We start from the raw sequence: 26,730 nt of genomic DNA, 5'->3' as shown, positions 1-26,730 counted from the left end.
GCCCCATGGTGGCGGTGGGGTTATGGAATGGGCAGGCATAAGCTATTGACAATGAACACAATTGTATTTTATTGATGGCCATTTGAATGCACAGAGCTACTGTGACGAGATCCTATACTCTACAAATGAAGGATTCAACAAGGGTTCTTCTAAGATCCTCAAAGTTCTTCGAATAACCTATTTTCAGTTCTTGGCACTGAAAATGGCCCCCAAAAGGTATTTCCAAGAACACCATAGGAGGTGGGGTTCATCGAGGAACCTCCTTAGTTGGTGGGGGTTCTTGCAGGAACCTAACTTCCCAACTGAAACATTTGGATTTGAATTTGAAAGGACAGCAGGTGCAGGCAATTAACTGAAAAAAATTTAAAGATCCCCTCAATTAAAGGTAAGTTTTATTCCTTGTGTGATATCAATCGATATTGTTTTATGAAATACCATCTATCTTTTCATATTTGTGCAAATCTTTCTACAAACAGAAAATGGACACAATTCATTGGATATCAATCAACAAAGAGGTAAGAATATGTAGGCTTTAAGAATAAGGTTGAAGTCTAGCTGTATTGGGTGCAGGTGACTGAACGGCTCACTTTTGTGTCTACAGGTATACCGACAAGGAGGCATACAAAGGTATGTCAATTGGTATTGGTATGTTATGCAGAGCCCACTTACCACCCGCCTCCCTTACCTCTTCAATGAATACCCCATAGGCTTCTACATTATGGACAAGGTATGTGTATGAATACTGTCGTGTGCATGTTTTGTTAGTCATCTGTATAATTACTATTTTGGGGATTCACAGACTTGACCCTCCCTACACTGATGAATATAACAGGAAACCTGTTCGATCACCATTCACTGGAAAAATCTTTCTGGCTATGGATACGGAGATCATCAACACATTAACATCAACACGCCAGAGGATATACCCGTTATACTTGGGGCTCTGCTGGGAGTTTACCTCATATTTGGAGGTTTTAATTCTGCTTTGCCACTAGAATTATAATGAACACAGACAACTAAAATATTGGGTTATCGTTGTTATTGTTATGCGTATCATAATAATAATAATAGGGGAGGAGGGGGGTAGTTTAAACATTTACCCCAAAAGGTTATTTGAGGAACCATTAAAAGGGGTTATTCAAAGAACTTATAGGGGATCCCCCACAGTTTAAATTTGAAGAACCCCTATAGGATTCTCCAAAAACCTTTTATTTTTAGAGTGTAAGGCCCAATGTCGTGCCATTCATCTGCCGCCATCACCTCATGTTTCAGCATGATAATGCACGGCCCAATGTCGCAAGGATCTGTAGACAATTCCTAGAAGCTGAAAATGTCCCAGTTCTTCCATGGTCTGCCTACTCACCAGACATGTCACCCATTGAGCATGTTTGGGATGCTCTGGATTGACATGTTTGACAGCGTGTTCCAGTTCCCGCCAACATCCAGCAACTTCACACAGACATTGAAGAGGAGTGGGACAACACTCCACAGGCCACAATCAACAGCCTGATCGACTCCATGTGAAGGAGACGTGTCGCGCTGGATGGGGCAAATGGTGGTCACCCCAGATACTGACAGGTTTTCTGATCCACGCCCCTACCTTTTTGTTTTTAAGGTATCTGTGACCAACAGATGCATATCTGTATTCCCAGTCATCTGAAATCCATAGATTAGAGCTTAATTCATTTATTTCAATTGACTGATTTCTTTATATGAACTGTACCTCAGTAAAATCTTTGAAATTGTTGCATGTTGCGTTTATATTTTTGTTCAGTGTATTTATAGCTTGTAGCCTTGTGTTTGATATGCTCCACCTCGTCCTGCTGCGTCATAAGGCAGTATAGGCTACAGAGCGTTTATCTTGTACATAAGCTGCACCCTGATATTTTAAACGGTCTCCACTCACTGATTATGACATCATAGCCTACAGGAAAACTAAACTCTGAATCCTCATGATAGGACGTCATATTAAAGGCACTGGAGTCAGGAATTATATTCGTTACAATGGTACAGTTCACCGCTCACCTGCTGGCTCTCAAAGGTCCAGGCGCTGTCAGGTAAAGACGCGTCTAGGACGTTGATCATCTCCTTAAAGTCGGTGGTGCTGCTGGGCTTAACGAAGGTGAAATCACTGAACTCTGACATGGGAGAGAGACAGGACCTGAAGGACTGACTCTGAGACAACATGTCCCCTCCCAGGACCTCCACGTACTTAATCGGCCCGTCAGTGTTGAGCTGGATCTGCAGGTTTCTGTTGGGGTTCTTGTAGCCGTCCAAGTCGTCCCGTCTCATGCAGCAACTACCGCTGCTCCTGCTGTTTCTAACGCACTTGACTGCTAAGATGACAAAAGTCACCAGAGACAGCACGGACACTGAGGCCAGAGAGAGAATCAAATACAGGGTGATTCTTCCGCTTTTCTTGCTAGGCTCTGGCGCTTTCTGCCGGAGGTCCAAGATGGGTTCGTGGAGCCCGTCCTCCACCAGTATTGCCAAAGTGACCGTGGCGGACTGGACTGGCTCCCCATCATCCTGTATCTCTATAAGCAGCCTCTGAGAGGAGTCGTCCTGCTCAGACACAGAGCGTTTAGTCCTCACCTCCCCTGTGTAAAGATTGACACTGAAAAGAGACATGTCTGTGGCCTCCACCAGTTTATATGAGATCCAGGCGTTATGGCCCGAGTCTGCGTCCACGGCCGTTACCTTAGTAACCAGGTGGCCTGCTTTAGCGGAGCGGGGCATCTTCTGGTGAGAGAGCGAGCCCAGGGCAGCGGAGGGGTAAATAACAGCGGGGGCATTGTCGTTCTGGTCCAGGATAAAAACATGGACTGTGGCGTTGCTGCTCAGAGAGGGAGAGCCGTGGTCCTTGGCCTGCACCAGAATCTGAAACACCTTTACCTTCTCATAGTCAAACGAGTGCATGCTGTAGATACTACCGTTATCAGAGTTAATGTACACATAGGAGGATACAGAGACGTCCTGCACTTTGGACTCTAGGATGGAGTAGGAGATCTTGGCATTATCTCTGAAATCCAGGTCAGATGCAGATACTGAGGATAACATGGATCCTGGTGGTCCATTCTCTTTTAAATAGACATTATAGGAGGACTGAGAGAATTTAGGGGGGTTGTCGTTGACATCAATGATACTGACCGGTATAGTTTTCTTGGTAGTCAGGGGAGGGGAGCCCGAATCAGTGGCTGTTATCTCAATATTATACTCTGAGGAGCTCTCTCTGTCTAAAACACCGCTGGTGACCAGTGCGTAATTATCAGAAAAGGAAGGTTTCAGACTGAAAGGATGGCCTTTTGGAAGTTGTAACGTTACTTTACCGTTAATACCGGAGTCTAGGTCCCGGGCACCGATCAAAGCCACTACTGTGCCACTGGGAGCGTCCTCGCGCACCGGGCTCGGTTTGGAGGTGAGGACAATTTCTGGAGGGTTGTCGTTTAGGTCTATTACTTCCACCTGCACGCTACAGTGTCCTTCCATCTCCGGAATACCTTCATCTTTAGCAGCTACATCAATTTCATAATTTGCAGCGCTTTCATAATCTAATTCACCTTTCAAAAACATTTCCCCCGTAACTGGATTAATATCAAATGTGGAAAGCACGGACTCGGGTGTACGCTCACCAAATGTATATTTTACCTGCCCATTTTGTCCTTCGTCATTATCCGTCGCTTTAAGTTTAACCATGAAGGTACCCTTTGGACTATTTTCGTTAATGGACACTTTATATACATTGTTTTCAAATAGGGGGACGTTGTCATTGTTATCAAGCACTATGATAGTTATCTGTGAAGTTCCGAATCTGACTGGATTGCCTCCGTCTAACGCTGTTAACAGCAGCTGATGGACAGCTTTTGTTTCTCTATCGAGTGCTCTCTCTATGACCAGTTCAGGGAGTTTTCTTCCATTACGAAGCTCGTTTACTTTTAAACTAAAACACTCATCTTTACTAATAGCATAGGACTTGAGCGAATTGCTTCCAACGTCGGGGTCCTCTGCGCTCTCCAGAGGAAAACGCGTGCCCGCAACTGTCGATTCTGCTATTTTCAATGTGAGCTCCTTTGTTAAGAATCTAGGCGAATTGTCATTTACGTCTCGTATTTCCACCTCAATACGGTGCAACTGTAACGGGTTCTCGATGACAACCTGCAGAGGTAAAACGCAGCTGGCGCTTTGTCCGCATAAAGTCTCTCTGTCTATTCTCTCATTGACGACCAGCTCGCCCTTCCCCGCATCCACACTGAAATACTGCTTACCAGCCTCAGATGCGACACGCAGTTTACGGTCAAAAAACTCAGAGAGTCCCAAACCCAGATCTTTGGCTAGATTTCCTACCACAGAGCCCTGTTTCAGTTCCTCCGGGATGGTGTAGCGAGTCTGTCCGTCTACTGTACTCCACAAGAGAAAGAAATGATGCCACCAAAGAGCCAGCCATCTCCAGTCTCGGTATCCCACTCTCTTTGTCATCCCTGATCCGTTATAATACAATTCCCATTGAAATACTGTCCAGAACGAAGAGCTTCATATCAAAATACATCCCCAGTGTGTATATTCCATTTAGCACGTTTCCATACATTTTGTATAACAAAAATAATGTTGTGTTGAGATTTTATTCTATTTCCGTGTATGTGAGCGCACCACTCTCTATCTCTCTCTCTTGCAGCTCTGAGTATTGTAAGTGCTAGGTGCTGAGGCTGGGGGGGGTAGATCTCTTTGTACATTTCTGTATGCTATTGGTGCACAGTGTGTGTCTCTAGCATCCAATAAGAGGCTAACAGAATATATTTCTTAAAGCCACAGCAGCCAGACTTAACGTAGAGGTCTATCTGAATGCACCACAACACACAGAGAGCGGCTAAAAAGACTGTTTTCCAACATACAATCACCCTGCTAATATTGGCTCGTTGGAAATGTATTATGGGCAGCCCATAGCCTGTAGATAAAAATGGGTAAAAGTGTAAGACATGTTTAAAAATATAGTCTCCCATTGCGCACAGATATCATCCAAAATACTGCCATTCTAGAAGAGTCTGTGGAAGGAAACACATTTTTGACGATTATAGTTTGCATAAAATATCGATTGAGCTTCAGTCAATCTGAAAAATATATATTTTACAGCGATTGTATAAGATTCTCTTGTCTGCCCGCTTACACACACTATCCACACAGTTCATTCAACCGGGTCACTGTCCATGGTGCTGAAACCCATAAGCGTCCACTAGCCAGTCAGAAAGACACAGAAGGACGCTACAAAGCAACTACAGTAACGATATAGATTACACAATAGCTCTCTAATGGTTACAATCAACAGGGTAGAATAATGAATTGAATATTTCGAATATTATAGAATTTGTATAAATCTGAAGGGAAGTATCATTGCAGCATTTGGCTCAATCGGAAAAGTACCGTTGGAATTCAAAGTTTCACTGCGACTTCAATGGTAAAACTATTCATTGTTTATTTACAGCCTTTTGTATCAGACAGTGTCTAAAGGATAAGCTACCATAATATTAATATCTTCAGTAAATGAAAACTACCAAAATAACAAGGTTTAGAGTTGTGGAATGTTGAAACACAAAAATACACGCATGTTGTTTGTATGTTAATATCAAACGTCATAAAACCGTCTGCATCCAACAATCCAATTCGTCACAATGCTACAGTTCACTTCTCACCTGCTGGCTCTCAAAGCTCCAGGCGCTGTCAGGTAAAGACGCGTCTAGGACGTTGATCATCTCCTTAAAGTCGGTGGTGCTGCTGGGCTTAACGAAGGTGAAATCACTGAACTCTGACATGGGAGAGAGACAGGACCTGAAGGACTGACTCTGAGACAACATGTCCCCTCCCAGGACCTCCACGTACTTAATCGGCCCGTCAGTGTTGAGCTGGATCTGCAGGTTTCTGTTGGGGTTCTTGTAGCCGTCCAAGTCGTCCCGTCTCATGCAGCAACTACCGCTGCTCCTGCTGTTTCTAACGCACTTGACTGCTAAGATGACAAAAGTCACCAGAGACAGCACGGACACTGAGGCCAGAGAGAGAATCAAATACAGGGTGATTCTCCCGCTTTTCTTGCTAGGCTCTGGCGCTTTCTGCCGGAGGTCCAAGATGGGTTCGTGGAGCCCGTCTTCTACCAGTATTGCCAGTGTGACCGTGGCGGACTGGACCGGCTCCCCGTCGTCCTGTATCTCTATAAGCAGCCTCTGAGAGGAGTCGTCCTGCTCAGACACAGCTCGTTTAGTCCTCACCTCCCCCGTGTAAAGATTGACACTGAAAAGAGAAGTGTCTGTGGCCTCCACCAGTTTATATGAGATCCAGGCGTTATGGCCCGAGTCTGCGTCCACGGCCGTTACCTTAGTAACGAGGTGGCCTGCTTTAGCGGAGCGGGGCATCTTCTGGTGAGAGAGCGAGCCCAGGGCAGCGGAGGGGTAAATAACAGCGGGGGCATTGTCGTTCTGGTCCAGGATAAAAACATGGACTGTGGCGTTGCTGCTCAGAGAGGGAGAGCCGTGGTCCTTGGCCTGCACCAGAATCTGAAACACCTTTACTTTCTCATAGTCAAACGAGTGCATGCTGTAGATACTACCGTTATCAGAGTTAATGTACACATAGGAGGATACAGAGACGTCCTGCACTTTGGACTCTAGGATGGAGTAGGAGATCTTGGCATTATCTCTGAAATCCAGGTCAGACGCAGATACTGAGGATAACATGGATCCTGGTGGTCCATTCTCTTTTAAATAGACATTATAGGAGGGCTGAGAGAATTTAGGGGGGTTGTCGTTGACATCAATGATACTGACCGGTATAGTTTTCTTGGTAGTCAGGGGAGGGGAGCCCGAATCAGTGGCTGTTATCTCAATATTATACTCTGAGGAGCTCTCTCTGTCTAAAACACCGCTGGTGACCAGAGCGTAATTATCAGAAAAGGAAGGTTTCAGACTAAAAGGATAACCTATCGGGAGCTTTAACTTCACTTTACCGTTATTACCGGAGTCTAGGTCCCGGGCACTGATCAAAGCTACTACCGTGCCACTGGGTGCGTCCTCGCGCAGAGGACTTGGTTTGGAGGTTAAAATGATTTCGGGAGAGTTGTCATTTACATCTGCTACATCTACCTGCACACTACAGTGTCCCTCCATTCTAGGGCTACCTTTGTCTTTCGCACTGATGTCAATTTCATAATTTGCAGCGCTCTCAAAATCCAATTGCCCCTTTAAAATGATTTTTCCTGTTAGAAAATCAATCTCAAACACAGATAGCACCGAGTCTGGCGTATGGACACCGAACGAATATTCTATCTGTCCATTCTGTCCGTCATCGGCGTCTGTTGCTCTAGGATTAACTATGAAAGTGCCCTCTGCGCTTTTTTCACTTACAGAAACTTTATACACTGGATTTTCAAAAACGGGAACATTATCATTCACATCGAGAACTGTAATAGTTATCTGCGAGGTTCCGGATCTCACTGGGTTGCCCCCGTCTAGAACTGTCAACAATAGACGATGGACAGTTTTTTTCTCGGTCCAGACCTTTGGTCAAGACTAGTTCTGGTACCTTTCTGCCGCCAGAGAGTTCTTTTACCTTTAAAGTAAAACATTCATCTTTGCTAAGAATGTATGACTTTAGAGAATTACTTCCCACATCTGGGTCTTGTGCGCTTTCCAAGGGAAAACGTACACCTGCCGCAGTTGATTCAGCTATCTCTAACGGGTGTTGTTTGGAAGGGAAACTTGGAGAATTATCATTTATATCTTGTATTTCCACCTCAACACGATACAGCTGTAACGGGTTCTCAATGACAACCTGCAGAGGTAAAACGCAGCTGGCGCTTTGTCCGCATAAAGTCTCTCTGTCTATTCTCTCATTGACGACCAGCTCGCCCTTCCCCGCATCCACACTGAAATACTGCTTACCAGCCTCGGAGGCGACACGAAGTTTACGGTCAAAAAACTCAGATAGTCCCAAACCCAGATCTTTGGCTAGATTTCCTACCACAGAGCCCTGTTTCAGTTCCTCCGGGATGGTGTAGCGAGTCTGTCCGTCTACTGTACTCCACAAGAGAAAGAAATGATGCCACCAAAGAGCCAGCCATCTCCAGTCTCGGTATCCCATTCTCTTTGTCATCTCTTATCCGTTATAAGACAATTCCAAAAATACTGTCCAGAACAAACACGTTCATATCAAAATTCATCTCCAGAACGCATATTCCATTTAGCATGTTTCTATAAATGTTGTATCACGGTAAGGATAAAGTGTTTAGATGATATTGTGTCTCCGTGAATGTGAGCGCATCCCTCTCTCTCCTCCAGCTCTGACTATTGTAAGGGGTTACTGTGCTGAGGCTGGGGGGAGGGAGTAGATCTCTTTGTACAGTTCTGCATGCTATTGGTGCACAGTATGCAGCTCTAGCATCCAATAAGGGGCCAACAGAATAGACTTCTTAAAGCCACAGCAGCCAGGCTCTGCCTAAGGACTTTAACTGGCATAGAGAGAGGGAGTGGATGAAGTGACTGTATTTTTTATTTAAGCAATAAGGCCCGAGTTGGTGTGGTATATGGCCAATATACCATGGCTAAGAATAGTTCTTACGTATGACGCAACGCAGAGAACCTGGACACAGGTCTTAGCCGTTGTATATTGGCCATATAGCACAACCCCCGAGGAGCCTTATTGCTATTATTAACTGCTTACCAACGTAACTAGAGCAGTAAAAAACATGTTTGTTGTCATACCCATGGTCTATGGTCTGATATAACATGGCTGTCAGCCAATCAGCATTGAGGGCCCGAACCACCCAGTTTATAATATACAATATGGCATAGGGAGAGAGTGGGTTAAGTTGAGCTGCCCTTGTTTCTAGGAAACCAAACACAAAATGCATAATTCGACCAAATGTTTAAGAAAAGGTCATCATTTCATGGAGTCTGTGAAAGAAGAAACCACATAGAAAAAGTGGTAAGCATTTTATGTCCAAAAACGGATTTTCACCAAGTCAAATTAATTTATTGTGTTAGAGGTTCATGATGCTTGTATCTAAACAAAAGTAGATACTTTTAAGATTGTTCTGTACATCAGTTGGGTCTCTATAAGCTTCAACATGAGGTCCTAAACTTAACCTGAAAGTGCATCCTTTTACAGTAGCTGTGTGGGCTAATATAGTCTAAAATGTTTAGCTTGGGTTAAGTTGAGGCATAATGCACAGCATTATTGCTGGGGTATGAGGTAACAACAGGGCCTGGGGCCTCATTTATAAAATGGACTTACGATACATTTTGATCTTAAGTCTGACTTACGCATAAAAGCACGTATAAGTAGTCATTTATAAAAACCTGACTTTGACGTGGAAATGATCTTATCTCTACGCAAAGTCTCGACTTGACGGAAGTGATTTTCCTGCTGGTTATGTAGGGGATTGCGGTTTGGAACGCATATGCCGCCAAGCCTGTGGTGAACTTTGCATTAGCTTTGTGAACAATTTGTTAGGAATTATCAACTAAAGGTGCGAGGAATTATTTGCCAGACGCAAGGTGTTTTGAATTAAAAACAGGATGCGAGGTTCTATAAATAGTGTGTCAAATTAGAAAAAAGTAACCATTGTTGTGTTACTGGAAGACATTGAAAACCGTGCTTTCAGAAGGGAGAGAGTTTTCAGAGACCGGAATGACTTTTTTTTGCACATTATGATCCATGGCTATTCCTGACTAAACCCTCATTTGTGCTAGCATTTTATAAGGGGAAATCGCTGATTGTAAGGCGCGTTCAGGTGCCGTCAATTAAAAGTTAATTTGAGATTTATAGATCACAGGTGCATAAGTTGCAAATGGGCTTCTTAGAACCTGCGTAAGCAAGGTTTTTTATGCTCAGTATCTTTTATGAATCGAACGCAACCACACCGTCGGAAATAATCTTACAACTAAGTTCAAGTATAAATCTAAGAACATTTTTATAAACGAGGCCCCTGATTTTTTTTTTTTAAGTACAAAGTGTTTATTAGGTGTTGCATCTGCGTTAAAAGATGCTTAAAAATTATTCAAAGACAAAAAAAGCAATTGTGATTGTATTGAATTGTGTTTTGGGAAAAAACATCAAATCAAATCACATTTTATTGGTCACATACACATGGTTAGCAGATGTTATTGGTCACATACACATGGTTAGCAGATGTTATTGGTCACATACACATGGTTAGCAGATGTTATTGGTCACATACACATGGTTAGCAGATGTTATTGGTCACATACACATGGTTAGCAGATGTTATTGGTCACATACACATGGTTAGCAGATGTTATTGGTCACATACACATGGTTAGCAGATGTTATTGGTCACATACACATGGTTAGCAGATGTTAATGGTCACATACACATGGTTAGCAGATGTTATTGGTCACATACACATGGTTAGCAGATGTTATTGGTCACATACACATGGTTAGCAGATGTTATTGGTCACATACACATGGTTAGCAGATGTTATTGGTCACATACACATGGTTAGCAGATGTTATTGGTCACATACACATGGTTAGCAGATGTTATTGGTCACATACACATGGTTAGCAGATGTTATTGGTCACATACACATGGTTAGCAGATGTTATTGGTCACATACACATGGTTAGCAGATGTTATTGTGAGTGTAGTGAAATGCTTGTGCTTCTAGTTCCGACAGTGCAGCAGTATCAACAAGTAATCTAACAATTCTTCAACAACTACCTAATACACACAAATCTAAGTAAAGGGATGGAATAAGAATATGTACATATAAATATATGGATGAGCAATGACCGAGCGGCATAGGCAAGATGCAATAGATGGTATAAAATACAGTATATACAAATGGGATGAGTAATGGAAGATATGTAAACATCATTATTAAAGTGGCATTAACAAAGTGACTAGTGATCCATTTATTAAAGTGGCCAATGATTTCAAGTCTGTATGTAGGTAGCATCCTCTCTGTGTTAGTGATGGCTGTTAAACAGTCTGATGGCCTTGAGATAGAAGCTGTTTTTCAGTCTCTCGGTCCCAGCTTTGATGCACCTTTACTGACCTCGCTTTCTGGATGGTAGTGGGGTGAACAGGCAGTGGCTCGGGTGATTGTTGTCCTTGATGATCTTTTTGGCCTTCCTGTGACATCTGGTGCTGTAGGTGTCCTGGAGAGCAGGTAGTTTGCCCCCGGTGATGCGTTGTGCAGACCGCACCACCCTCTGAGAGCCCTGTGGTTGTGGGCGGTGCAGTTGCCATACAAGGCGGTGATACAGCCAGACAGGATGCTCTCAATTATGCATCTGTAAATGTTTGTGAGGGTTTTAGGTGAAAAGCCACATTTCTTCAGCCTCCTGAGGTTGAAGAGGTGCTGTTGCGCCTTCTTCACCACACTGTCTGTGTGGGTGGACTATTTCAGTTTGTCCATGTTGTTTGCTACCTTCACCACCTGGGGGTGGCCCGTCAGGAAGTCCAGGACCCAATAGCACAGGGCGGGGTTGACACCCAGGGCCTCAAGCTTAATGATGAGCTTGGAGGGTACTATGGTGTTGAATGCTGAGCTGTAGTCAATGAACAGCATTCTTACATAGGTAGTCCTCTTGTCCAGATGGAATAGGGCAGTGTTCAGTGTGATGGCGATTTGGTTTTAAAAAGGTAGTGGTAATATTTCATTCAGTACAGAAATGTGTATAGGCGCCTTAACATACCCTGTCCAGCTGCTCAACTTACACAACTAAGTTTTGCCAAGAGACCAACATTTTTGGACAAGCTATGTTTTAAAAGCTGTAATATTTACATGAATTCTGATTATTTCCAGCGATACACAACATCCTGAAATATATGTAGATACTGTATCGTTGTTAGAAATAATACTATATTTCCCTTTTTTTATTATTTTTTATTTAATTTTATTTATTTACAGAGTGATGCTGGACATAAAAACGGCTCAATTTACCCCACTCTCCCCTACTATCAATATTGGTGGTATAATAAATACATTAGTAAGGACAGAATTTAGTTAGGCCTAAAGAATGAGTAAACATGTAAAACAGGATAAAACAAATATACCAAAAATATTTACGTGAACATTATATATGCAGAGTTTATATAAATATTAACTGAGCAGCACTTATTCTGAAAAAATAAATGTCTCTGTTTACCTTCTCTGTCTCGACCTCTCAAACTGTTTGCTGTCGCTTCCACAAAACCGCACAGTTGATTCAGCAACCAGAGTGTGTCGCTATCCACAACAATGGTGCTGAAATCCTGAGCCTTTTAGATAACGGATCCCTGATAGAGCAAACATCATGCACAACCATAAGTAATTTGATATTTTGTATGTACTCAATAGGCCCAATATAAACTCGGCCATATGTCAGCTGCTAAATAATACACATGCGAACTTGGATTCATCTAAAAAACACACCATTTGAGCATTTTTTCTTGTGCTGAGCTCATGAAACTACAATAAATACATGTTTTCAATTATAACCTTGTAGCCAATTACTGCCAAGATATTTTCCGTATAAATCAGAAAGACCAGAACCAAATACCACCAGAAAGGCAAACTTATGAAGTAGACATCTTTTCATGGTTGGAGAGTACAGAGATCCTATTAAACTACAATACTATGGCTTCAGTATAGATCTCCAAGGATTCTAATTCCTAATTCTATGGCTGATAGCCTATCCGTCACAAATGAACAAGCATCACAGAGCAGAATACAGGACATAAGTTGTTATCAATAGCCAAGTGTCACAATTAAACTACACGTCACTACAGTGCTCACCTGCTGGCTCTCAAAGGTCCAGGCGCTGTCGGGTAAAGACGCGTCTAGGACGTTGATCATCTCCTTAAAGTCGGTGGTGCTGCTGGGCTTAACGAAGGTGAAATCACTGAACTCTGACATGGGAGAGAGACAGGACCTGAAGGACTGACTCTGAGACAACATGTCCCCTCCCAGGACCTCCACGTACTTAATCGGCCCGTCAGTGTTGAGCTGGATCTGCAGGTTTCTGTTGGGGTTCTTGTAGCCGTCCAAGTCGTCCCGTCTCATGCAGCAACTACCGCTGCTCCTGCTGTTTCTAACGCACTTGACTGCTAAGATGACAAAAGTCACCAGAGACAGCACGGACACTGAGGCCAGAGAGAGAATCAAATACAGGGTGATTCTCCCGCTTTTCTTGCTAGGCTCTGGCGCTTTCTGCCGGAGGTCCAAGATGGGTTCGTGGAGCCCGTCTTCTACCAGTATTGCCAGTGTGACCGTGGCGGACTGGACCGGCTCCCCGTCGTCCTGTATCTCTATAAGCAGCCTCTGAGAGGAGTCGTCCTGTTCAGACAAAGAGCGTTTAGTCCTCACCTCCCCTGTGTAAAGATTGACACTGAACAGAGACGCGTCTGTGGCCTCCACCAGTTTATATGAGATCCAGGCGTTATGGCCCGAGTCTGCGTCCACGGCCGTTACCTTAGTAACCAGGTGACCTGCTTTAGCGGAGCGGGGCATCTTCTGGTGAGAGAGCGAGCCCAGGGCAGCGGAGGGGTAAATAACAGCGGGGGCATTGTCGTTCTGGTCCAGGATAAAAACATGGACTGTGGCGTTGCTGCTCAGAGAGGGAGAGCCGTGGTCCTTGGCCTGCACCAGAATCTGAAACACCTTTACCTTCTCATAGTCAAACGAGTGCATGCTGTAGATACTACCGTTATCAGAGTTAATGTACACATAGGAGGATACAGAGACGTCCTGCACTTTGGACTCTAGGATGGAGTAGGAGATCTTGGCATTATCTCTGAAATCCAGGTCAGACGCAGATACTGAGGATAACATGGATCCTGGTGGTCCATTCTCTTTTAAATAGACATTATAGGAGGACTGAGAGAATTTAGGGGGGTTGTCGTTGACATCAATGATACTGACCGGTATAGTTTTCTTGGTAGTCAGGGGAGGGGAGCCCGAATCAGTGGCTGTTATCTCAATATTATACTCTGAGGAGCTCTCTCTGTCTAAAACACCGCTGGTGACCAGAGCGTAATTATCAGAAAAGGAAGGTTTCAGACTAAAAGGATGGCCTTTTGGAAGTTGTAACGTTACTTTACCGTTAATACCGGAGTCTAGGTCCCGGGCACCGATCAAAGCCACTACTGTGCCACTGGGAGCGTCCTCGCGCACCGGGCTCGGTTTGGAGGTGAGGACAATTTCTGGAGGGTTGTCGTTTAGGTCTATTACTTCCACCTGCACGCTACAGTGTCCTTCCATCTCCGGAATACCTTCATCTTTAGCAGCTACATCAATTTCATAATTTGCAGCGCTTTCATAATCTAATTCACCTTTCAAAAACATTTCCCCCGTAACTGGATTAATATCAAATGTGGAAAGCACGGACTCGGGTGTACGCTCACCAAATGTATATTTTACCTGCCCATTTTGTCCTTCGTCATTATCCGTCGCTTTAAGTTTAACCATGAAGGTACCCTTTGGACTATTTTCGTTAATGGACACTTTATATACATTGTTTTCAAATAGGGGGACGTTGTCATTGTTATCAAGCACTATGATAGTTATCTGTGAAGTTCCGGATCTGACTGGATTGCCTCCGTCTAACGCTGTTAACAGCAGCTGATGGACAGCTTTTGTTTCTCTATCGAGTGCTCTCTCTATGACCAGTTCAGGGAGTTTTCTTCCATTACGAAGCTCGTTTACTTTTAAACTAAAACACTCATCTTTACTAATAGCATAGGACTTGAGCGAATTGCTTCCAACGTCGGGGTCCTCTGCGCTCTCCAGAGGAAAACGCGTGCCCGCAACTGTCGATTCTGCTATTTTCAATGTGAGCTCCTTTGTTAAGAATCTAGGCGAATTGTCATTTACGTCTCGTATTTCCACCTCAATACGGTGCAACTGTAACGGGTTCTCGATGACAACCTGCAGAGGTAAAACGCAGCTGGCGCTTTGTCCACATAAAGTCTCTCTGTCTATTCTGTCATTGACGACCAGGTCGCCCTTCCCCGCATCCACACTGAAATACTGCTTACCAGCCTCAGAGGCGACACGAAGTTTACGGTCAAAAAACTCAGAGAGTCCCAAACCCAGATCTCTGGCTAGATTTCCTACCACAGAGCCCTGTTTCAGTTCCTCCGGGATGGTGTAGCGAGTCTGTCCGTCTATTGTACTCCACAAGAGAAAGAAATGATGCCACCAAAGAGCCAGCCATCTCCAGTCTCGGTATCCCACTCTCTTTGTCATTCCTTATCCGTTATAATACAATTCCCATTGAAATACTGTCCAGAACGAAGAGCTTCATATCAAAATACATCCCCAGTGTGTATATTCCATTTAGCACGTTTCCATACATTTTGTATAACAAAAATAATGTTGTGTTGAGATTTTATTCTATTTCCGTGTATGTGAGCGCACCACTCTCTATCTCTCTCTCTTGCAGCTCTGAGTATTGTAAGTGCTAGGTGCTGAGGCTGGGGGGGGGGTAGATCTCTTTGTACATTTCTGTATGCTATTGGTGCACAGTGTGTGTCTCTAGCATCCAATAAGAGGCTAACAGAATATATTTCTTAAAGCCACAGCAGCCAGACTTAACGTAGAGGTCTATCTGAATGCACCACAACACACAGAGAGCGGCTAAAAAGACTGTTTTCCAACATACAATCACCCTGCTAATATTGGCTCGTTGGAAATGTATTATGGGCAGCCCATAGCCTGTAGATAAAAATGGGTAAAAGTGTAAGACATGTTTAAAAATATAGTCTCCCATTGCGCACAGATATCATCCAAAATACTGCCATTCTAGAAGAGTCTGTGGAAGGAAACACATTTTTGACGATTATAGTTTGCATAAAATATCGATTGAGCTTCAGTCAATCTGAAAAATATATATTTTACAGCGATTGTATAAGATTCTCTTGTCTGCCCGCTTACACACACTATCCACACAGTTCATTCAACCGGGTCACTGTCCATGGTGCTGAAACCCATAAGCGTCCACTAGCCAGTCAGAAAGACACAGAAGGACGCTACAAAGCAACTACAGTAACGATATAGATTACACAATAGCTCTCTAATGGTTACAATCAACAGGGTAGAATAATGAATTGAATATTTCGAATATTATAGAATTTGTATAAATCTGAAGGGAAGTATCATTGCAGCATTTGGCTCAATCGGGAAAAGTACCGTTGGAATTCAAAGTTTCACTGCGACTTCAATGGTAAAACTATTCATTGTTTATTTACAGCCTTTTGTATCAGACAGTGTCTAAAGGATAAGCTACCATAATATTAATATCTTCAGTAAATGAAAACTACCAAAATAACAAGGTTTAGAGTTGTGGAATGTTGAAACACAAAAATACACGCATGTTGTTTGTATGTTAATATCAAACGTCATAAAACCGTCTGCATCCAACAATCCAATTCGTCACAATGCTACAGTTCACTTCTCACCTGCTGGCTCTCAAAGGTCCAGGCGCTGTCAGGTAAAGACGCGTCTAGGACGTTGATCATCTCCTTAAAGTCGGTGGTGCTGCTGGGCTTAACGAAGGTAAAATCACTGAACTCTGACATGGGAGAGAGACAGGACCTGAAGGACTGACTCTGAGACAACATGTCCCCTCCCAGGACCTCCACGTACTTAATCGGCCCGTCAGTGTTGAGCTGGATCTGCAGGTTTCTGTTGGGGTTCTTGTAGCCGTCCAAGTCGTCCCGTCTCATGCAGCAACTACCGCTGCTCCTGCTGTTTCTAACGCACTTGACTACTAAGATGACAAAAGTCACCAGAGACAGCACGGACACTGAGGCCAGAGAGAGGATCAAATACAGGGTGATTCTCCCGCTTTTCTTGCTAGGCTCTGGCGCTTTCTGCCGGAGGTCCAAGATGGGTTCGTGGAGCCCGTCTTCTACCAGTATTGTCAGTGTGACCGTGGCGGACTGGACCGGCTCCCCGTCGTCCTGTATCTCTATAAGCAGCCTCTGAGAGGAGTCGTCCTGTTCAGACACAGCTCGTTTAGTCCTCACCTCCCCTGTGTAAAGATTGACACTGAAAAGAGACGTGTCTGTGGCCTCCACCAGTTTATATGAGATCCAGGCGTTATGGCCCGAGTCTGCGTCCACGGCCGTTACCTTAGTAACCAGGTGGCCTGCTTTAGCGGAGCGGGGCATCTTCTGGTGAGAGAGCGAGCCCAGGGCAGCGGAGGGGTAAATAACAGCGGGGGCATTGTCGTTCTGGTCCAGGATAAAAACATGGACAGTGGCGTTGCTGCTCAGAGAGGGAGAGCCGTGGTCCTTGGCCTGCACCAGAATCTGAAACACCTTTACTTTCTCATAGTCAAACGAGTGCATGCTGTAGATACTACCGTTATCAGAGTTAATGTACACATAGGAGGATACAGAGACGTCCTGCACTTTGGACTCTAGGATGGAGTAGGAGATCTTGGCATTATCTCTGAAATCCAGGTCAGATGCAGATACTGAGGATAACATGGATCCTGGTGGTCCATTCTCTTTTAAATAGACATTATAGGAGGACTGAGAGAATTTAGGGGGGTTGTCGTTGACATCAATGATACTGACCGGTATAGTTTTCTTGGTAGTCAGGGGAGGGGAGCCCGAATCAGTGGCTGTTATCTCAATATTATACTCTGAGGAGCTCTCTCTGTCTAAAACACCGCTGGTGACCAGTGCGTAATTATCAGAAAAGGAAGGTTTCAGACTAAAAGGATAACCTATCGGGAGCTTTAACTTCACTTTACCGTTGTTACCGGAGTCTAGGTCCCGGGCACTGATCAAAGCTACTACCGTGCCACTGGGTGCGTCCTCACGCAGAGGACTTGGTTTGGAGGTTAAAATGATTTCGGGAGAGTTGTCATTTACATCTGCTACATCTACCTGCACACTACAGTGTCCCTCCATTCTAGGGCTACCTTTGTCTTTCGCACTGATGTCAATTTCATAATTTGCAGCGCTCTCAAAATCCAATTGCCCCTTTAAAATGATTTTTCCTGTTAGAAAATCAATCTCAAACACAGATAGCACCGAGTCTGGCGTATGGACACCGAACGAATATTCTATCTGTCCATTCTGTCCGTCATCGGCGTCTGTTGCTCTAGGATTAACTATGAAAGTGCCCTCTGCGCTTTTTTCACTTACAGAAACTTTATACACTGGATTTTCAAAAACGGGAACATTATCATTCACATCGAGAACTGTAATAGTTATCTGCGAGGTTCCGGATCTCACTGGGTTGCCCCCGTCTAGAACTGTCAACAATAGACGATGGACAGTTTTTTTTTCTCGGTCCAGACCTTTGGTCAAGACTAGTTCTGGTACCTTTCTGCCGCCAGAGAGTTCTTTTACCTTTAAAGTAAAACATTCATCTTTGCTAAGAATGTATGACTTTAGAGAATTACTTCCCACATCTGGGTCTTGTGCGCTTTCCAAGGGAAAACGTACACCTGCCGCAGTTGATTCAGCTATCTCTAACGGGTGTTGTTTGGAAGGGAAACTTGGAGAATTATCATTTATATCTTGTATTTCCACCTCAACACGATACAGCTGTAACGGGTTCTCAATGACAACCTGCAGAGGTAAAACGCAGCTGGCGCTTTGTCCGCATAAAGTCTCTCTGTCTATTCTCTCATTGACGACCAGCTCGCCCTTTCCCGCATCCACATTGAAATATTGCTTACCAGCCTCAGAGGCGACACGCAGTTTACGGTCAAAAAACTCAGAGAGTCCCAAACCCAGATCTTTGGCTAGATTTCCTACCACAGAGCCCTGTTTCAGTTCCTCCGGGATGGTGTAGCGAGTCTGTCCATCTACTGTACTCCACAAGAGAAAGAAATGATGCCACCAAAGAGCCAGCCATCTCCAGGCTCGGTATCCCACTCTCTTTGTCATCCCTTATCCGTTATAATACAATTCCAAAAATACTGTCCAGAACAAACACGTTCATATCAAAATTCATCTCCAGAACGCATATTCCATTTAGCATGTTTCTATAAATGTTGTATCACGGTAAGGATAAAGTGTTTAGATGATATTGTGTCTCCGTGAATGTGAGCGCATCCCTCTCTCTCCTCCAGCTCTGACTATTGTAAGGGGTTACTGTGCTGAGGCTGGGGGGAGGGAGTAGATCTCTTTGTACAGTTCTGCATGCTATTGGTGCACAGTATGCAGCTCTAGCATCCAATAAGGGGCCAACAGAATAGACTTCTTAAAGCCACAGCAGCCAGGCTCTGCCTAAGGACTTTAACTGGCATAGAGAGAGGGAGTGGATGAAGTGACTGTATTTTTTATTTAAGCAATAAGGCCCGAGTTGGTGTGGTATATGGCCAATATACCATGGCTAAGAATAGTTCTTACGTACGACGCAACGCAGAGAACCTGGACACAGGTCTTAGCCGTTGTATATTGGCCATATAGCACAACCCCCGAGGAGCCTTATTGCTATTATTAACTGCTTACCAACGTAACTAGAGCAGTAAAAAAACATGTTTGTTGTCATACCCATGGTCTATGGTCTGATATAACATGGCTGTCAGCCAATCAGCATTGAGGGCCCGAACCACCCAGTTTATAATATACAATATGGCATAGGGAGAGAGTGGGTTAAGTTGAGCTGCCCTTGTTTCTAGGAAACCAAACACAAAATGCATAATTCGACCAAATGTTTAAGAAAAGGTCATCATTTCATGGAGTCTGTGAAAGAAGAAACCACATAGAAAAAGTGGTAAGCATTTTATGTCCAAAAAACGGATTTTCACCAAGTCAAATTAATTTATTGTGTTAGAGGTTCATGATGCTTGTATCTAAACAAAAGTAGATACTTTTAAGATTGTTCTGTACATCAGTTGGGTCTCTATAAGCTTCAACATGAGGTCCTAAACTTAACCTGAAAGTGCATCCTTTTACAGTAGCTGTGTGGGCTAATATAGTCTAAAATGTTTAGCTTGGGTTAAGTTGAGGCATAATGCACAGCATTATTGCTGGGGTATGAGGTAACAACAGGGCCTGGGGCCTCATTTATAAAATGGACTTACGATACATTTTGATCTTAAGTCTGACTTACGCATAAAAGCACGTATAAGTAGTCATTTATAAAAACCTGACTTTGACGTGGAAATGATCTTATCTCTACGCAAAGTCTCGACTTGACGGAAGTGATTTTCCTGCTGGTTATGTAGGGGGATTGCGGTTTGGAACGCATATGCCGCCAAGCCTGTGGTGAACTTTGCATTAGCTTTGTGAACAATTTGTTAGGAATTATCAACTAAAGGTGCGAGGAATTATTTGCCAGACGCAAGGTGTTTTGAATTAAAAACAGGATGCGAGGTTCTATAAATAGTGTGTCAAATTAGAAAAAAAGTAACCATTGTTGTGTTACTGGAAGACATTGAAAACCGTGCTTTCAGAAGGGAGAGAGTTTTCAGAGACCGGAATGACTTTTTATTGCACATTATGATCCATGGCTATTCCTGACTAAACCCTCATTTGTGCTAGCATTTTATAAGGGGAAATCGCTGATTGTAAGGCGCGTTCAGGTGCCGTCAATTAAAAGTTAATTTGAGATTTATAGATCACAGGTGCGTAAGTTGCAAATGGGCTTCTTAGAACCTGCGTAAGCAAGGTTTTTTATGCTCAGTATCTTTTATGAATCGAACGCAACCACACCGTCGGAAATAATCTTACAACTAAGTTCAAGTATAAATCTAAGAACATTTTTATAAACGAGGCCCCTGATTTTTTTTTTTTAAGTACAAAGTGTTTATTAGGTGTTGCGTCTGCGTTAAAAGATGCTTAAAAATTATTCAAAGACAAAAAAAGCAATTGTGATTGTATTGAATTGTGTTTTGGGAAAAAAACATCAAATCAAATCACATTTTATTGGTCACATACACATGGTTAGCAGATGTTATTGGTCACATACACATGGTTAGCAGATGTTATTGGTCACATACACATGGTTAGCAGATGTTATTGGTCACATACACATGGTTAGCAGATGTTATTGGTCACATACACATGGTTAGCAGATGTTATTGGTCACATACACATGGTTAGCAGATGTTATTGGTCACATACACATGGTTAGCAGATGTTATTGGTCACATACACATGGTTAGCAGATGTTAATGGTCACATACACATGGTTAGCAGATGTTATTGGTCACATACACATGGTTAGCAGATGTTATTGGTCACATACACATGGTTAGCAGATGTTATTGGTCACATACACATGGTTAGCAGATGTTATTGGTCACATACACATGGTTAGCAGATGTTATTGGTCACATACACATGGTTAGCAGATGTTATTGGTCACATACACATGGTTAGCAGATGTTATTGGTCACATACACATGGTTAGCAGATGTTATTGGTCACATACACATGGTTAGCAGATGTTATTGTGAGTGTAGTGAAATGCTTGTGCTTCTAGTTCCGACAGTGCAGCAGTATCAACAAGTAATCTAACAATTCTTCAACAACTACCTAATACACACAAATCTAAGTAAAGGGATGGAATAAGAATATGTACATATAAATATATGGATGAGCAATGACCGAGCGGCATAGGCAAGATGCAATAGATGGTATAAAATACAGTATATACAAATGGGATGAGTAATGGAAGATATGTAAACATCATTATTAAAGTGGCATTAACAAAGTGACTAGTGATCCATTTATTAAAGTGGCCAATGATTTCAAGTCTGTATGTAGGTAGCATCCTCTCTGTGTTAGTGATGGCTGTTAAACAGTCTGATGGCCTTGAGATAGAAGCTGTTTTTCAGTCTCTCGGTCCCAGCTTTGATGCACCTTTACTGACCTCGCTTTCTGGATGGTAGTGGGGTGAACAGGCAGTGGCTCGGGTGATTGTTGTCCTTGATGATCTTTTTGGCCTTCCTGTGACATCTGGTGCTGTAGGTGTCCTGGAGAGCAGGTAGTTTGCCCCCGGTGATGCGTTGTGCAGACCGCACCACCCTCTGAGAGCCCTGTGGTTGTGGGCGGTGCAGTTGCCATACAAGGCGGTGATACAGCCAGACAGGATGCTCTCAATTATGCATCTGTAAATGTTTGTGAGGGTTTTAGGTGAAAAGCCACATTTCTTCAGCCTCCTGAGGTTGAAGAGGTGCTGTTGCGCCTTCTTCACCACACTGTCTGTGTGGGTGGACTATTTCAGTTTGTCCATGTTGTTTGCTACCTTCACCACCTGGGGGTGGCCCGTCAGGAAGTCCAGGACCCAATAGCACAGGGCGGGGTTGACACCCAGGGCCTCAAGCTTAATGATGAGCTTGGAGGGTACTATGGTGTTGAATGCTGAGCTGTAGTCAATGAACAGCATTCTTACATAGGTAGTCCTCTTGTCCAGATGGAATAGGGCAGTGTTCAGTGTGATGGCGATTTGGTTTTAAAAAGGTAGTGGTAATATTTCATTCAGTACAGAAATGTGTATAGGCGCCTTAACATACCCTGTCCAGCTGCTCAACTTACACAACTAAGTTTTGCCAAGAGACCAACATTTTTGGACAAGCTATGTTTTAAAAGCTGTAATATTTACATGAATTCTGATTATTTCCAGCGATACACAACATCCTGAAATATATGTAGATACTGTATCGTTGTTAGAAATAATACTATATTTCCCTTTTTTATTATTTTTTATTTAATTTTATTTATTTACAGAGTGATGCTGGACATAAAAACGGCTCAATTTACCCCACTCTCCCCTACTATCAATATTGGTGGTATAATAAATACATTAGTAAGGACAGAATTTAGTTAGGCCTAAAGAATGAGTAAACATGTAAAACAGGATAAAACAAATATACCAAAAATATTTACGTGAACATTATATATGCAGAGTTTATATAAATATTAACTGAGCAGCACTTATTCTGAAAAAATAAATGTCTCTGTTTACCTTCTCTGTCTCGACCTCTCAAACTGTTTGCTGTCGCTTCCACAAAACCGCACAGTTGATTCAGCAACCAGAGTGTGTCGCTATCCACAACAATGGTGCTGAAATCCTGAGCCTTTTAGATAACGGATCCCTGATAGAGCAAACATCATGCACAACCATAAGTAATTTGATATTTTGTATGTACTCAATAGGCCCAATATAAACTCGGCCATATGTCAGCTGCTAAATAATACACATGCGAACTTGGATTCATCTAAAAAACACACCATTTGAGCATTTTTTCTTGTGCTGAGCTCATGAAACTACAATAAATACATGTTTTCAATTATAACCTTGTAGCCAATTACTGCCAAGATATTTTCCGTATAAATCAGAAAGACCAGAACCAAATACCACCAGAAAGGCAAACTTATGAAGTAGACATCTTTTCATGGTTGGAGAGTACAGAGATCCTATTAAACTACAATACTATGGCTTCAGTATAGATCTCCAAGGATTCTAATTCCTAATTCTATGGCTGATAGCCTATCCGTCACAAATGAACAAGCATCACAGAGCAGAATACAGGACATAAGTTGTTATCAATAGCCAAGTGTCACAATTAAACTACACGTCACTACAGTGCTCACCTGCTGGCTCTCAAAGGTCCAGGCGCTGTCGGGTAAAGACGCGTCTAGGACGTTGATCATCTCCTTAAAGTCGGTGGTGCTGCTGGGCTTAACGAAGGTGAAATCACTGAACTCTGACATGGGAGAGAGACAGGACCTGAAGGACTGACTCTGAGACAACATGTCCCCTCCCAGGACCTCCACGTACTTAATCGGCCCGTCAGTGTTGAGCTGGATCTGCAGGTTTCTGTTGGGGTTCTTGTAGCCGTCCAAGTCGTCCCGTCTCATGCAGCAACTACCGCTGCTCCTGCTGTTTCTAACGCACTTGACTGCTAAGATGACAAAAGTCACCAGAGACAGCACGGACACCGAGGCCAGAGAGAGAATCAAATACAGGGTGATTCTCCCGATTTTCTTGCTAGGCTCTGGCGCTTTCTGCCGGAGGTCCAAGATGGGTTCATGGAGCCCGTCTTCTACCAGTATTGCCAATGTGACCGTGGCGGACTGGACCGGCTCCCCATCATCCTGTATCTCTATAAGCAGCCTCTGAGAGGAGTCGTCCTGTTCAGACACAGCTCGTTTAGTCCTCACCTCCCCTGTGTAAAGATTGACACTGAACAGAGACGCGTCTGTGGCCTCCACCAGTTTATATGAGATCCAGGCGTTATGGCCCGAGTCTGCGTCCACGGCCGTTACCTTAGTAACCAGGTGGCCTGCTTTAGCGGAGCGGGGCATCTTCTGGTGAGAGAGCGAGCCCAGGGCAGCGGAGGGGTAAATAACAGCGGGGGCATTGTCGTTCTGGTCCAGGATAAAAACATGGACAGTGGCGTTGCTGCTCAGAGAGGGAGAGCCGTGGTCCTTGGCCTGCACCAGAATCTGAAACACCTTTACCTTCTCATAGTCAAACGAGTGCATGCTGTAGATACTACCGTTATCAGAGTTAATGTACACATAGGAGGATACAGAGACGTCCTGCACTTTGGACTCTAGGATGGAGTAGGAGATCTTGGCATTATCTCTGAAATCCAGGTCAGACGCAGATACTGAGGATAACATGGATCCTGGTGGTCCATTCTCTTTTAAATAGACATTATAGGAGGACTGAGAGAATTTAGGGGGGTTGTCGTTGACATCAATGATACTGACCGGTATAGTTTTCTTGGTAGTCAGGGGAGGGGAGCCCGAATCAGTGGCTGTTATCTCAATATTATACTCTGAAGAGCTCTCTCTGTCTAAAACACCGCTGGTGACCAGTGCGTAATTATCAGAAAAGGAAGGTTTCAGACTAAAAGGATGGCCTTTTGGAAGTTGTAACGTTACTTTACCGTTAATACCGGAGTCTAGGTCACGGGCACTGATCAAAGCCACTACCGTGCCACTCGGTGCGTCCTCGCGCACTGGACTAGGTTTGGAGGTGAGGACAATTTCGGGAGCATTGTCATTAACGTCTGTTACTTCTACCTGTACCCGACAGTGTCCCTCCATTTCTGGGATGCCTTTGTCTACAGCAGTAATGTCTATACGATAATAAGCTGCACTCTCATAATCTAATTCCCCTCTTAGAAACATTTCCCCCGTTACTGCATCAATATCAAACACAGATAACACTGACTCTAGTGTATGCTCGCCGAATGAATATTCTATCTCCCCGTTGACACCTTCGTCTGAGTCAGTAGCTTCAAGCTTAATCAAGGAAGTGCCCTTTTCGCTATTTTCATGAACCCGTACTTTATATACAGCTTTCTGAAAAACGGGATTGTTGTCATTATTATCAAGGACAGTGACCGTGATCTGTGACGTTCCAGACCTAGCCGGAGTGCCTCCATCTACAGCCGTCAATAACAGCTCATGGACAGCTTTTTTCTCTCTGTCCAGTGGCTTCTCTAACACGAGCTCCGGGATTTTTCGTCCTCCTTCAATGTCTTTAACTTTTACACTGAAACATTCGTCTTTACTAAGAATGTAGGATTTAAGTGAATTGCTTCCCACGTCGGGGTCCTCTGCGCTTTCCAGTGGAAAACGCGCGCCTACAGCTGTCAATTCAGCCATTTTCAGAACACGATCTTTTGTTAAGAAATTAGGAGAATTGTCATTTATGTCGCGTATTTCCACCTCAATACGGTGCAACTGTAACGGGTTCTCGATGACAACCTGCAGAGGTAAAACGCAGCTGGCGCTTTGTCCACATAAAGTCTCTCTGTCTATTCTCTCATTGACGACCAGGTCGCCCTTCCCCGCATCCACACTGAAATACTGCTTACCAGCCTCAGAGGCGACATGCAGCCTACGGTCAAACATCTCAGAGAGTCCCAAACCCAGATCTTTGGCTAGATTTCCTACCACAGAGCCCTGTTTCAGTTCCTCCGGGATGGTGTAGCGAGTCTGTCCGTCTACTGTACTCCACAAGAGAATGAAATGACGCCACCAAAGAGCCAACCATCTCCAGTTTCGGTATCCAATTCTCTTTGTCATCCCTGATCCGTTATAACACAATTCCCATTGAAATATTGTCAATAAAAATGAGCTTCATACCAAAATACATCTCCAGAATGTATATTCCATTTAGCATTTTCGATTAATTTTGTATATCAGAAATGATGTTGTTTTTAGATTCTGGTGTATCTCCGTGAATGTGAGCGCATCCCTCTCTCTCCTCCAGCTCTGAGTATTGTAAGGGTTTACGGTGCTGAGGCTGGGGGGAGGGAGTAGATCTCTTTGTACAGTTCTGCATGCTATTGGTGCACAGAGCACATATCTACCATCCAATAACAGACCAACAGAACAGACTCCTTAAAGCCACAGCAGCCTGCCTCTATTAGCACTCTATCTCTCACAAAAAAACAGGGAGAGGGGAGAATGTAACTGTATTTTCCAATATAACATACTGTCCATATTCATGTGAAAAAATATTAACGGCAGCCAGAAGTATAGAGAATTATGCGTAAACGAGGATAAAAATATATATAAGCCTATTCTTCCATTGCACATAGACATTCTAACATTCAAAACATTTACATTTTAATAGAGCCCGTGGATCGAGACACATTGTTTTTATGCCGTTATACATGTTTGTCTTCACATAAAATATTGAATGAGCTTCAATTAGTCTGAAATATATATATATTTAGTAAAAATAAAGAAAAACCCTTGAATGAATAGGTGTGTCAAGTTTTGGCTGGGACTGTGAGTAT

The 26,730-nt window shown here is 43.5% G+C and overlaps 3 protein-coding genes across 37 annotated transcripts in view; all 3 read right to left on the bottom strand.

The window, feature by feature from the left end:
* The window catches only part of LOC106604876 (protocadherin gamma-C5), a 190,867-nt gene that overhangs the window by 24,434 nt on the left and 139,703 nt on the right, over window positions 1–26,730 (bottom strand). For 2 of the 35 annotated variants that reach the window (XM_045718184.1, XM_045718186.1), the window contains exon 1: window positions 12,789–15,427. The exons of 31 other annotated variants lie outside the window; for them this stretch is intronic. In XM_045718184.1, coding sequence (XP_045574140.1) covers window positions 12,789–15,239 — 2,451 coding nt within the window. In that variant the 5' untranslated portion in view covers window positions 15,240–15,427. Of the gene's footprint in view, window positions 1–2,025; window positions 4,693–12,788; window positions 15,428–26,730 lie in introns of those variants that run through there. 2 more of the 35 variants (XM_014199970.2, XM_045718185.1) reach the window with 2 other exon arrangements.
* LOC123743099 (protocadherin gamma-C5) lies at window positions 16,418–19,239 on the bottom strand. The gene has a single exon (XM_045718212.1). It carries the CDS (start codon window positions 18,899–18,901, stop codon window positions 16,433–16,435), a length of 2,469 nt encoding a protein of 822 aa, XP_045574168.1. The 5' UTR covers window positions 18,902–19,239; the 3' UTR covers window positions 16,418–16,432.
* On the bottom strand, window positions 22,682–26,655 carry LOC106604879 (protocadherin gamma-C5). The gene is made up of 2 exons (XM_014199995.2): window positions 23,561–26,655; window positions 22,682–23,061 (listed from the first exon to the last, which is right to left on the bottom strand). Exons 1-2 carry the CDS (start codon window positions 26,009–26,011, stop codon window positions 23,047–23,049), a joined length of 2,466 nt encoding a protein of 821 aa, XP_014055470.2. The 5' UTR covers window positions 26,012–26,655; the 3' UTR covers window positions 22,682–23,046.

This window comes from Salmo salar, chromosome ssa05 (assembly GCF_905237065.1).
Source record: "Salmo salar chromosome ssa05, Ssal_v3.1, whole genome shotgun sequence".
Taxonomy (NCBI): Eukaryota; Metazoa; Chordata; class Actinopteri; order Salmoniformes; family Salmonidae; genus Salmo; species Salmo salar.
This window is presented reverse-complemented; position numbering and strand designations above follow the sequence as displayed.

Excerpts from the sequence above, each read along its gene's own strand:
- LOC123743099 (XM_045718212.1), bottom strand. The coding sequence starts at position 18,901 with ATGACAAAGAGAGTGGGATACCGAGCCTGGAGATGGCTGGCTCTTTGG.
- LOC106604879 (XM_014199995.2), bottom strand. The coding sequence starts at position 26,011 with ATGACAAAGAGAATTGGATACCGAAACTGGAGATGGTTGGCTCTTTGG.